This window comes from Amphiura filiformis, chromosome 2, assembly GCF_039555335.1.
Source record: "Amphiura filiformis chromosome 2, Afil_fr2py, whole genome shotgun sequence".
NCBI classification, from domain to species: domain Eukaryota; kingdom Metazoa; phylum Echinodermata; class Ophiuroidea; order Amphilepidida; family Amphiuridae; genus Amphiura; species Amphiura filiformis.
The window spans coordinates 39,332,275-39,345,637 of record NC_092629.1 but is presented as its reverse complement, the minus strand read 5'-3'; the positions used below and the strand labels follow the sequence as shown (position 1 = coordinate 39,345,637).

Genomic DNA, 13,363 nt, shown 5'->3' with positions numbered 1-13,363 from the left:
TATCAACAACATGAAACAAAATGAATAGTTTATGCCTATTGGACTATTTCAGATATCAATGGCATTCCCCCTGAAGATAATGAAAAGTTGTTTCTTACCAAAAAATTCACAGGCTAGAATTTTTTTTTTTTTTTAAAGAAGAATTCCCAGTTTGAGAAGAATTAGATCAAAACAAGTGGGATTTTCTAGTGTGAGGCATTTCATTTAAAAAAAAAGGGGAATTTTTAGTTTGAGAAGAATTTCATTAAAAAAAAAAATTATGGGAATACCTAGAGAAAAGCTCTGGTAAAATGTCACCTAAACTTATGGGAATTAAAAAGAATGTGATTTCTTTTGGGGACTTCCACTGCAAACTGATGACATTTCTTGGGAATTTCCACAGTTGAAAATGTGAATATTTAAACTGAGACTTTTTCTCACATCTTCATTTGCATTTGAATACATTTCTGGAAAAGCCCATTGAAGTACATATGTGCACAGTATCTATTTGGTTCTAGTCAAGTACACTACAAAGTATCTAACTGCTTCCATCCATTAGTAATGTGTGATTTGTCGCTAAATATTGATTTTGAGATACAGCCAATAGCGTTTAACTTCCTTTGTGTTTTATTGGTCTGAGCAACACTAAAATGACCATATCTCTGGAAGCGTAAGTCAAATTGTGGTGCCGTTTTCATCAAAATAAAGCTTAGAAAATGGCACATGAACTTCAAAACCAAATTTTATAACCTCACATTTGCTGTGTCTAAGTGAGTAGTAAGAAGGCTTGTAAGGGAATTTAATGTGGATACAAGTTTTATATATACAACGACTATTTATAGGTTAATACATGCGTATCACTTGTTGGGAGTGAAATTGTGCAAAATAATACATGCGTACTGAGATATTGATGCGTCTAATACACTCCCCCTTTGGGGCTCGTGCATTAGACGCACCAGCATCTCAGTACAAGTGATTATTTTGTACAATTTCTCGAGCAACAAGTGATAAGCATTTATTAACCTATTTCATACACGAGAAAAAAAATCCCGTGATTTTTGCATTTTTATAACAAAATTGCCACTAAAAATTTGGAAAATGCAGGCAAATATAAATGCTACAACCCGCAAACAAAATGAACGCGTCCGAAAGCATTGCGCGTACTACGTGGAGTGCGCGCCCGTGCAATTGTACAACATTTATGCACGGCTAGTAATATACTAACGGAGGCTCTGATTGGTTCCCACTATCTTGGAGTGTATGAAATTATAATTAAGTAGAAATACCTTTGATCCTCTGTTGTAACAAGTCTACTTCCTCCATCTTTTGTTTCTCCATTAATTCCTTCTGTTTCTCCATATTTTTCTCCACCTCCTCATATTCCACTTTCCACCTCTTCCCCTCCTCCTGCTCAATGTCCAGTTTTCCCGCCAAGTCCTTCTTAACATATTTCAGAATATCATTCTCTTGAATCAGTTTCTCTTTTTCTTGCACCAACTCTTCGATTTTTTCGTGCAGAGTTGCGACAGAGTGCCCCCTTTCTTTATCCGACTCTCTTAATGTCTCCACTTCAAGTTTCAATTCTTGGTTTTCACTTTCAATGTGTGCTAGCGTTTGCTGTGCTTTCTTGAGTTCATCTTGTAAATGTGTTAAAGTGTCCTCCTGGTTATCGGACATTTCAGGAGATGCAACGCGCATGATTGGAGTAGTAGGTATTGATGATGGCGTACTGCTCCCCGACGATAACGCTTGTTCCAATTCATCTATTCTGGCGTGATAGTCTTCCATTTCTGTTTTATGTTTCTTTACGAGTGTAGCCATTTTTTGCGAGTGAGCATTTTGCAGCATGGACATCTGGTGCTGCGATTCGTCGATTTCTCGCGTAAGTTGTCGTTCCAGATCTTTGATTTTGGCTTTGAGTTGTGCTGGGTCCTCATCAGGACTATCTATGTAGTCACCACCCATTTGAAAATGTGCTGCATGAGGCCCCTGAAATGGGATAAGAAAAATGATTTCAAAATGTTATGTTTTCTTTCGCTTTTTTCTGTAAAAGTAATTAATATAAAATAAGACCAATATCTCATGGACAAGAACTGACATTCACTTCTTAAAATGTTCCATATTTGACAGAATTGATGTTAATTTTATAATCCTTTACAGAGCTTGAATCAAATGTCTTAGCACTATAGCCAAAATAACAAATTCTCGATCATGAGAGGATGTACCTTCTGCGTCAGCGTACTTTTCATAGAATAACACGATCGCGCGACTTGCATGACAGAACCTTGACCTTGCCTAGTAACGACCGTGTGATTGGTCAATTCTCAAAAGCTGTGTTTGCGCCGGTCTTTGCTTGGTACACTCGACGCAAATAACTGTGCGTACCCAAGTTGATCGAGAATTTAATATTTTGGGTATAGCATCCTAGCATGTGTACTAAAAGAGTTTTTTCTTTCATTTGGGTGTCCCTAATTGACCGTGTGTGCTACAAGGTCCACCCTACCCGCATCTACCCTCACCCTATATACCCTCAGATGGCGATGACTATACACACCTGTAAAGTGCCATTCCCTAATTGCATGTCATCCTTGGGCAGGAAAGACCTCCTGTCATTGGCCTCTGAACATGTTTAGAGCAAAACCTCCTATAGGTGTAACCTTTTGGCAGTTTTGTTTTAACATGTTCAAGGGCCATAAGTATGTTTGCGCCCAATGATGGTGAGTCTGTACCAAAGCAGCCCCAGTTAACAGGCAAAATTTCACAAAGTTCATACAAAAATTAGGCCCTTTACAGGCCAACTGGGTATAGTACCCTGTACACCCTTTCTAATTGTTTCCATGCAGAGTGGCTGTGTATTCCCCCAATTACAGGCATATGTGTCTCATTCTTGACCCCAGTTCAATAGTGAAAACAAGTGCACACACATATCAATAATCTCCATGTGACAAATTAAATGTCTTGCCTGTCCACTCATTTTATGCAAGTGTCAATTTGAAGCTTAAACCTATACCCACCTCAAGCCTAGGCATATAACATTTTGAGACTTGAGGTGGGGAGGTTCAAACTTCAAACTGATGCTTGCATTAGTTGCTCACATTGAGAATATAAAAGCCTCACCTGAGATGAGTTAGTCTCTGCTACATGCTTCCAATGATCACACTCGGCCTTTAACCTTGATACTTCATTAGAGAGCCTATTGATATCATGTTGGGAAGAGATGACATCCACAAAGTCTCTGTCTCTGTCATCAGCTGTTAGAGCCGAGCTGCTTAACATGGAAGTTGAGGTGCTAGTGGATAGGCCTGCAGTTGTGGCAGAAGCTGACAACATATCCTGGTGCAGGTTCTGCATGGCATGTTGTTGCTGCTTCAAGGTTTTTATTTCATCCTAGAAATTATGAAAAATATAAGATTGAAGAAGTCTTATGAACAAAAATTATAGATCTTTAAAAAAAATGCAGCCATTGAGGAACACTCGGTCATTAAACGGAGACGCCCCTTTTAGCGTTAGCTTTGAAAATTTTATTTATTTTCCACCCGATTTACACAGTTGAAAAATCAATAAATTTAATTGTCCAAAGATAATGTTAAATAGGGCGCCTCTGCCTTATAATTTATGCATAATTAATAAAACATCAAAGATTGTTAAATATTATGGTCTCTGCAGAATTAACAGGTTCTTTGTCACTTGTCCTGCTGTCTTTCGTTGTCACTTGTCCTACCGCATCTGCTATCCGAACATGACCTACATGCAATGACCATCTGGGGTTACCTTTCTCCCAGCAAAAGTGTGGGGCATCAAGACAATGGCAGTTGGTGTCTTGGGTTACCATTACCACAAGTTTTTTCTCTCCCAGGTTACATTTTTCCATGCCCATGATTTGGTGGCACTAAGGCAAAAGCATGGTGCACCCATTTTTGCCACTGGTGTCTTGGGTTATTTTCTCCCTGCACACATTTGGGGGCAGCCCTCGAATTAAGGATCTGAAGGGGCACGGCAACTTTTTTAGGGCAAGTTGATAATTGCCTTGGATTTTCACTGAAAAGGCAAGGCAGCATGGCAATTTGTAATATTTCAAAAGGGCATCAAGGCAACTGTTGAAAATATGAGAAGGGCACCAAGGCAATTTTTCAAAAGCGAATAGATGCATTGCTGTCAGCTGAATTCGACACCAAAGTAAAATTCAACTCCCTCAACTTTACACTAAAACTAACCTGCTTGCTCAAAAAACCTGCTTAAATAATACAAAGCAATCAAAAATCAACAGTTTAATTTAAATTTTGCGATCCCTAGTTCTGAGCTGCAAAACTGACTCAAACAGCGATGAAACAGCTGTAACTTTGGTAATAATATTGATCAAATTCGCGGGATAAAAACTATGTTGCAAAACATATCTAGAGATGGGCTCACATGTACAAGATAAGACGATACCGGAAGGGGGATCACCATCGGTTTGCAATGGGAAGTCAATGTTTGCTAATCGAGAGATCAATAATTGATTTGCCCAGCGCTCGGATTTCGTTCATGACACGTGAAGAAGCTTTAATAGTTACTAACAGTGTTTCTGATTGGTCGATAGTAGGCTGAAGGTATTTCTCTGACCAATCGAGAAAATAAAGTCAGATTTCTAGCAACCAGATAATGTATAAAAGCCGATGTGATTGGCTGAATATGTAAGCTTACGTAGGGGTAATGAATATTAATGGCAACAAACTATTGTGTATACTGTGATTGATAGCTGGGTTACGATCAATTCTTTGGTTACGATGCTCAAAATAGCGATCGTGTTCAAGATTTTCGATTTAATTTTCCACAATTTTTGGGGGTCAGTAACCAGTACTTGTTAATGATTTTATAATGAAGGTGCAAGGCTGGCCGGCTAGGGCACCCACAGCAACTTCATTTAGGGGCACGGCAAGTGACTGCCGTCGGTAAAGGACATATTTTGAGGGCATTGCGGCAATGGGGTGGGCACCCACGGCAATATGCCGTCGGTGCCGTGGGTTAATTCGAGGGCTGTTTGGGGGAACCGAGACATAAACCATAGGGCACACAACTGCCATTGGTGCCTTGTATTACTTTTCTCCCTGCACACATTTAGAGGCACCAAGGCAAAAGCCATGGGGCACCCAAGGCAATTGCCATTGGTGCCGTCAGTCACTTTCCTCCCTGCACACATTTGGGGCACCAAAGGCAAAATAATTTTGGTGTTTTTTTTATCCCTGCACACCCACCTGTTTTTCATGTAGTACTGTTCTATACTGTTGGGAGATGGTATTAATCTGTAGCTCAGAGGCCTCAGCTTTCTCTGACAGTTCTGCATTGAGGATTTGAAGTCTCTCATTCTAATAAAAGGGGAAGAAACAGAAACATAATAATACTTACTACATGTATGTAAATTTAAAGCAATATTGTAAGTTACATTTGCTGATGGAGGATGTCATCAATTTATGACCATGACAAAGTTTACAGAGTGCACGATATCAGTCGAATTTGAACTTGACCGACTTCATTTTGTGACAGCAACCTCATCGTTCAAGTTCAAACTGAAGCACAATCATTCTCTGCTTGGTGTACTGTAAAGGGTTTCTTCAAGGTCAGACAGAACATTGTTCCACTGTACGGGAATAAATTAGGGGTTCATTCATAGGATTGAGGGCATGATCGCTGTTTATGCCCGAGGCATGAGCCGATGGCATAAATCAACGATCATGCCCAAAATCCTATGAATGAACCCCGTTCATACATACCCAACATTCTGAACAGTGTTAGCAATTCAATACAAATGAAAATAATAAGGGTTTACAAGTTTAAATAACATTTCCATGTACCGTTTTCCATCAAAAATTGAGAGAAAATGAGTCGACCTACTTGCAGGAAGCAGCTCGGCTCACAAGGTCAACTGCCTTCAACGCGTTCATCATTTGCGTTCCGCGTGAGATGGAAGCGGTGACATGACGCAACACTAGCAAATCGTGGATCACATTAATTGGGTGACGCAGCTTGTTTATGACCTGCGTACTGGTCATAAACGGAATTTATGACCAGCACAAAACAGCCCAAATCCAATCAGAAACGTCGTTATATCGTGAGTATGTACAAAAAATGTATGAATCTTGATTCTTGCTGAGTAAATTTAAGAGAATCATTAGATTCTGGCCAATCAACTTCTGTGTACTACTGTAAACAACATGTACAAAAGTTTGCTAGATTCACACAAGAAAGAATCTTTATGAGAATCAATTTTTGGATTCTCGCAAAAATTGCGACCCCGATATAAAAACCCAGATATAAATCTCCAAAATAGTCCATAAATTAATTAGCTAACTTGATAAACTGAATATGACAAAGCATCTGATCTGGTTACAATTACACTGGGTTAGTACAATAATCCCTATTAACCCTAACACCCAAAAATCTTACAAAATCTTACGATGAAAAATTCTGCGCATGCATGAATCCCAGGGTCTGCGATGACGCAATCAGCCTAAGTGTTATATGCGACGGAATTGCTGGCGGGCAGCAATAACCCGTGTAGCTACCGGACCGTGATCGTGTGGTTGGCATGCGAGGGGTCAAAGGTTCAATCCGGGGTGCCAAGTCAAAATTCTTCTTCTCCTTGACTTTTTCGGATCTTCTTTGACTTCCGATCCCAAAAAGCAGGGTCCAGTGTTAGGGTTAAACAAAATAACAAATTTATCAAAAGTGTTTTGTATCAGTTATCACAGTCACCATTGTGTGACAAAGTTGAATGAATTCCAGCTGCTGGGTGCAATTAACTGTCAGCTGGATGCCAATTATAAACCAACATTCTATGTCATGTCAGGGATGAAAAAACAAAACAAACAAAAGTTGAAATTTGTTTTATTAAAATGATGCCGATAATTTAGCACATCCCTAAAAACTCACCTACCTGAACTTCATGTGAAAATACCGACCTTAATCAGAGGTGTAAGTGAGGTAACGATCCACTCCCTGAAAAACATTTCTTGAAACCTTCTTGGAAAGGCGACCCTTTGTAATCACCTTCGAACCGCACATACAATGTATTGCAATCACATTTGAACAAGGGTATTTGTAATTCATACAGGGAATAGTGGTGCCAATACTTTTCAGTGCTAGGGCACGGCAAATTGGCTCCAAGGCTGCAGTGAATAACTCCCATATACCCCAGTTTTTAAGATTCCAAAGAAGTGTCCAATATAGCATATATTTGAACAGTTCTACCCATGCAGGGCTATGGCCACATTCCCGCCCCAAATTTTCAAAAGTAAAAAAGGTCCCCAAAAATCTGTTGTGAGCGTAGCAAGCAAAAAAAAAAAATTTTGTGAAGAAGGTCCACTTTTCACAAAATTTCCCTCCTCCTGGAAAAATGTTCACTTTTTCAAAGTATGCATCCCCTCAAAAATCCTGCATACGGGCCTGTATTGCTGACTAAATGTACCCTCTATTGTTCTCAAAAACAAAAATGTTATTGACAAGATCTAGCACTTACCTCAGCTTTTTGACTGATACAGAATGTTTCCAAATCCTTGATTTTACTGTGTGCTACTTTCAATTCTGTTCCTTGATCTGTGGGTGAACAATTTAGAAGTTTGTCAGTCATGAATTTCAATGTGGGGGAAAGACTGGAAAAATGTTGCAAATATGAGCCTTTTTTTTGTTGGAAACAGTCTCCAGCGATAATTGGAATTGTTAAAAAACAACTGATTGTTTTTTTTAATCAAGTACCGATGGTCTGAAAATATAAGAGAGGTTGCGATGTTACATACATGTATGTGGTGCGTGGACCGTGCGTTTATACAATGATCAGAATAAAGTTTTCTAACGTGAAACAGTAAGAAAACAACTTTGACCCCATGCGGAACATTTCCGGGTCATCGGGTCATTTTTCCCCAGGGTTTTCATGAATCTTGGCGCTATTGGGCTTTGGCCTATCAGAGCTGCTCTTTCATATCGCTAGGTCATCATTTCCGGGTCAGATTTTTCACGGGGTTTCCATGACTCTATGACGCTTTCGTGCTTTGACCAATCAAAGCTGCTCTCTCAATTGCGCTAGGTCGTCATATTCGGCGATTTAATTCATTGCATTATTGGATTCCAGTCAGGATAGACGGAAAAATTTTTACTCCCACCCACCTCTCCCAATTTAAGGGGAGCTTATTGGGTTTAATAAAATAATTTAAGCAAGTGCAGCTATTCAAGAAAAAACATAGTCTGTTTATAAAAACAGGTGCTGTCTTCCTTACATAAATAAGGAAAACAAGAAAAAATTTGTTTTAGATGATATAGCATGCGTTGGGCATGCTGACTAAGCACTATAAATACATTTAAATGAACTTTTGCACACAACAAGTGGAAATTAATTTAAAAGCTCCTGACATGTTCGGTCAGTTTGTAATGGAATAATATTAAATTTTATCATAATGCTTATAGCTGCAGCAAAGGAATTAGCATCAGCTTATAGCTTTAATAATGCAAAAGCCTTGTCTTCTAGAAAAAATTAACAGATAGAAAGGAATCCACACAGAAGAAAGACACTTCAACCAGGATTTTACAAGTTTGTTTAATTTTAACTAATCCATAAAAGACAAGTCAAATATTTAAGAAAAATGGAGATGTTTGTTTTATTTTAGCTTACATCGTCCAATTATATGCACTTGTATACCTATATCCATTATTAATATTCTTTCACATTCATTCTTTCAGTCTTTGTATTTCTTCCAGGTAGGATTACCTCGAGGAATCTCCAAGGTGCCAACCTTCGGAGCAACTGTTTGTATGCACTAATCACAGAATGAAAATTAATTGATGGAAAAATTCCAGCCATTATAAATTCCCCGTTGTTGGGTTTTGTGAGCACCACGTTCCTCAGCACAGCTTGCTGTAGAATAGAAATTGGGTGGAGTAATTTTACTCTTATTCTGGAGTTCACCTTTTGATTTTGCTTGATTGGGATTCGGATTCTCCAGTAGGGTAATTACTGTTGAACAGAAATTGGGTTGAGTAATTTTACTTTTATCTTGGAATCCCATCCTTTTGATTTTCCTTTTTTGATTTGCCTTGGGGTTCAGATTCCTCAGTTGGGTGTTTACTGTCGAACAAAATTGGGTCGAGCTGTTTTGCTCTCATCTTGGAATCCCAGGCATCCTTGTTGATTCAGGGTTGTGTACAAACCCTTTGCTTTTAATGATGTAATGGCTGGAATCTTTACAAATTTATATGAAAATAAATTATTGTCTATCCTGATGGCCAATAAGTAGACCAAAAATTCACGGTTCCTTGTGTTTCATTGTCTCCGTCTGGGGTTAATGGCGTTAAATATCAATTGCTAGTCTTGGTTCCAAACTAGATTGTGCTCATTCGTCACGAAGGAGAACAAGGCGGCTGGAACAAAGACTAACATCTGATCTGGTCACTCAGGCTTTGCTGTTTGAAATGTGCACAGGAGCTTTTAATAGCTCTCCTTGAGTGCTACAGGAGAGCACTAGGAGAGCACTTTACTGTACTGTATATGTGACATGATCAAGGGGAATGAGTCACATGCCGACCCTGGTCAAAAATAAGTTTTACACATGTTTCTAAACAGGACATTTGATTTAGAGCTCTCAGAAACTGAAAACTCCATTTGGATACCGTACTACAACTTTTCTTTGCAAAGAAAATCTATCAATCGCTGAAAACAATATAAAACAAAAGAATTTTAACACTTTCTTTGCTAATATCTCAAAACCAATATTAGCGACATCCACCTCATTCCCCTTGATCATGTCACATACCGTATTGTCTGTAATAAACGCCCCGGGGAGCATTGCATTTTTCCAAAAGGGGGGCGTTTATTGAAGGTGAATTGTCAGTGAAAAAAAATTAAAAATCAGGTTAAATTTCCTAATGGTGCTCCTGTAGAAAGGAGGGATTTACGACTACTGGTACCTAGAATATGGCAGCGCCCATGGAATTGCATGGAAAATGATATTTTTGTGGTACATACAACAAAATTACACCGGTAAGTGCATCATCAAGCAAGAATCTGGTGAAATTCTACCATAATTAGGCAATGGAATGGATGGAAGTTTGAGTCATAATAGGTTCATAAAATTAAGCGATCGTCACTGACAAGACTGACATGACTGATGCAAGTTTTAAGCTTACTTACACGATATAGCATAAAAATGTTCACAGAAAAATTGGGAGGGGGCACTGGGGGAGGGCATTTATTAGAGGGGGGGCGGTTATTTCATTTTTCATTCGTGATCATTTTTGTTGGACGCTGGGAGAGAGGCGGCTTCTTAAATCATCTTTATTCACGAAATTCCAAATGATATTATGTTTCAAGAATTTGGTAAGAATCCTAGTTAAGTTTCTGATTCTTATATGAGTACAGTTTTATATGCATCGTCCAAATTTCAAAGAAATTTGTTAAAATGCCAGAGCGGCGCAAAGTCTTAAGCGTGTAAATCACATTCACACACAAAATGGGAAAAACAAGTCTCAGTGGACATAGGAACGGCGTCCATGAGACTCGGCGAGTCTAGGCCATGTGGGCAAAAACTGGGTGTGTATTTACAAATTGGGATGTGTAAAACACTCCCTACACGGCTTGCATCCGGGACATCGATCAATCACGTGCGCTGTTACATAGCGTGTATGTATGAACAACACATCATCATGACATAATTTTATAGTGGTTCATTCATATATTTTCATGACTATCACTAAACGGGTGTTTACGCACGAGGGGCCGCGTCCGTTCATACGCAGTACACGGTCACCTATCCATCCTGGGAAGAACCATCTTACGCCCGAGTCCACACGCTCATCTACATTTGTCAACACCTACCACCGTATATCTACGAAGAAAGACTGCTACAAGTTTTCTTTTTTCCCAAGGACCATAGACAGTCGACTGGAACCAATTACATTGTACCTTAAGGTAGGAAACTCGGTTCCCACACGTCGGCAAGGAAAAAATTATAAAAATATTCCGCCTCCTAGTGTACACCTCTTGATTTTTATGAGTAAACTACACACCCCAATGCTTGAAACCACAAAATATTTGAGTTGCTAATTTGCATTAATTAATGAATATCAATTTTAGTTCAACCTTAATTTTACGACTAATAATTATTGCTAGCAAAAACTTCAACTCGGATTCCAACTTTTACTATCGGCAAAATTGTAAATAAATATTATCTAAAATATCTCGCCAGTTTTTTCGCCTAAGTCCATTAATTACGTAATAGCACGTGTTTTTAGTCTGTGAAAATATTGATGACGTTAAAAATTTATTTCTGCTTAAAGAAGCTGAAAAGTACCGTAACAAAAGCTGGCGAGAGAATTTAGATAATCTTGTTGTGTTTAACTTTCAATTTTAAAAAAATGTCTACATTAAGTCAATTTTTGTGACAATAATTCTGAAAATCCCTATTTTAGGCATTTTTACAGAAAACACTTTTATGTGTGTAAGTGTCCAAATATTACGTAGCAGGTGGCAAATTTCATTCATAAAGAGAGATCTATTTACAACAATTAATCTTTGCTACTTCAAAAGTCTCTGACCAAACACTAATACTTTCACTGGGTGGGAAAACACTATTCAGATAAATCCTTCAAAAGGTAAACAAAACTTTTTTCCACTAAACAGGGAGTCTTATTAAATATTGTCGTAATTTTGCTCGCTGTCGTCTTCTTTTTTGATTGCTCGTGAGATGCGTGTTATCGCAATTGGAAAAAATATTTAGGCGATGCCCGGCGCTGCATGGGCTCCTTTGGTTGTAGTTTGTACAGCATTTAATGGAACAGGTCCATGGCGAAATCATGACATTTACCCAACATGTAAAACCCAATAATAATGGTTCAGTTTTAGAAACATGCATATATCTACACTTTATTTATGACTTTGAGGTATTGGATATAATTTACCAAATTGACTGGTAAGTTAATTGTGCACGAAAACTAGTGAAACTTGGGAGCCAAATAGCTCCTGTGTATGAGTGTAGCGAATGCTCACAGCTGAATTCCCGTGACAATTTCAAGAGCCGGGAGCCGCTGTGCACGAAAGTGTGTTGAATTTTGTCGCTTTCGCTAAATGTTATAAAGCACTGAGAATTTCATATATTCTTACTGTACAACTCATAGCATTCTAAACATTTCCCAGAAAAATCAGACAAAAATGTTCAATGAAACTATGCTACGCAATGTTATTATTTTATTCATACATGTACATGCACGATACTATTGTGATTGCGCAATATCAATGAGACGGCTAAGTTAGTAAAAATTGACATTTCGTTTTTTGCGGATTCTGAACGATTTAAATGATGCCCCGATCTGTAATTTGGGGAAGATATTTATTACAGGATAGGGCACAATTAAGGAAATTTTGAGGGGATTTGGTGCATGACACGATATCCGACGATCCGACCTTAAGAAGTATTCAAGCAAAAACTCCATGGCATGAACACTTAAGAAACTAAATCATATTATCATAACTTGCGCACTCACTAAACCCTGCTCGGATTACTCCTGCATACAGCAACAAGGAGTGTTGGGCAGTATATCAGCAGATGCAGATTTTGCGATTCTTATTTCATCAAAATAATTATAGCAAAAAATTACAAGTATTCAGTACCGGTACCAGTAACATTTATACCATTATTAATATATTTTATAATTTATTATATTATTTTAAAAACATGATTTTCTTTCATTTTCCCTACCCGGCGATCTCACATGTATCCGGGACACCGCCGCACCGGGACACATGTCCACGGTGCCCACGCGCGCCGCACGCTTCAAAGTTCAATTCATTCGCCCCGGCCAATCGCATTCGGCGATCAATCACATGACACATGACATTCATTTATGCACGCGATTCGTTTTGTAAAAGCGATCGCGTATAAATTCAGCTTTAGAGAGCATCATATCAGAATGAGTCTTTTTAAAATTCAGCTTATAATTTAATTACAATTTAATTATAAATCGATAAGCTTACCTTCGACTTCCTCTGTCCCTTCAGCCAATACATCCCGTGTAAATGTAGCAGCTGTGTTTGCGACGCTACTCAACTGGCCCGTCAAGTTCCCAGTTATATTCATCAAATTATCACCAAACCAAGCCATACTTGTTATTTTACACTTCCCAAGTTAGTAAACAACTTGTTAAATGTCAAATCATGCTAAATAATTGTTGATCACACGTTTAAAACACCTATTAATCATGGGTTTACACGTACACAAACATGACAAAATCTTTGCCAACTCAATCTAATACATATTCATATCGAGGTCATTTCAGGTCATACAAATTATGATTTGTAGCATTAAATTTTTATAATAAAGACATATTGAGCACTCACAATATTGGTTAAATATAATTTTCAAAT

General features: G+C 38.3%; 1 protein-coding gene across 1 annotated transcript in view; it reads right to left on the bottom strand.

The window, feature by feature from the left end:
- LOC140140604 (uncharacterized) overlaps positions 1-13,233 on the bottom strand; it is a 57,814-nt gene extending 44,581 nt beyond the window's left edge. The window contains 5 exon segments of the mRNA XM_072162364.1: positions 1,266-1,968; positions 3,097-3,366; positions 5,214-5,324; positions 7,475-7,551; positions 12,974-13,233. Coding sequence (XP_072018465.1) covers positions 1,266-1,968; positions 3,097-3,366; positions 5,214-5,324; positions 7,475-7,551; positions 12,974-13,100 — 1,288 coding nt within the window. The 5' untranslated portion in view covers positions 13,101-13,233.
- Between the last annotated feature and the right edge of the window lie 130 nt (positions 13,234-13,363).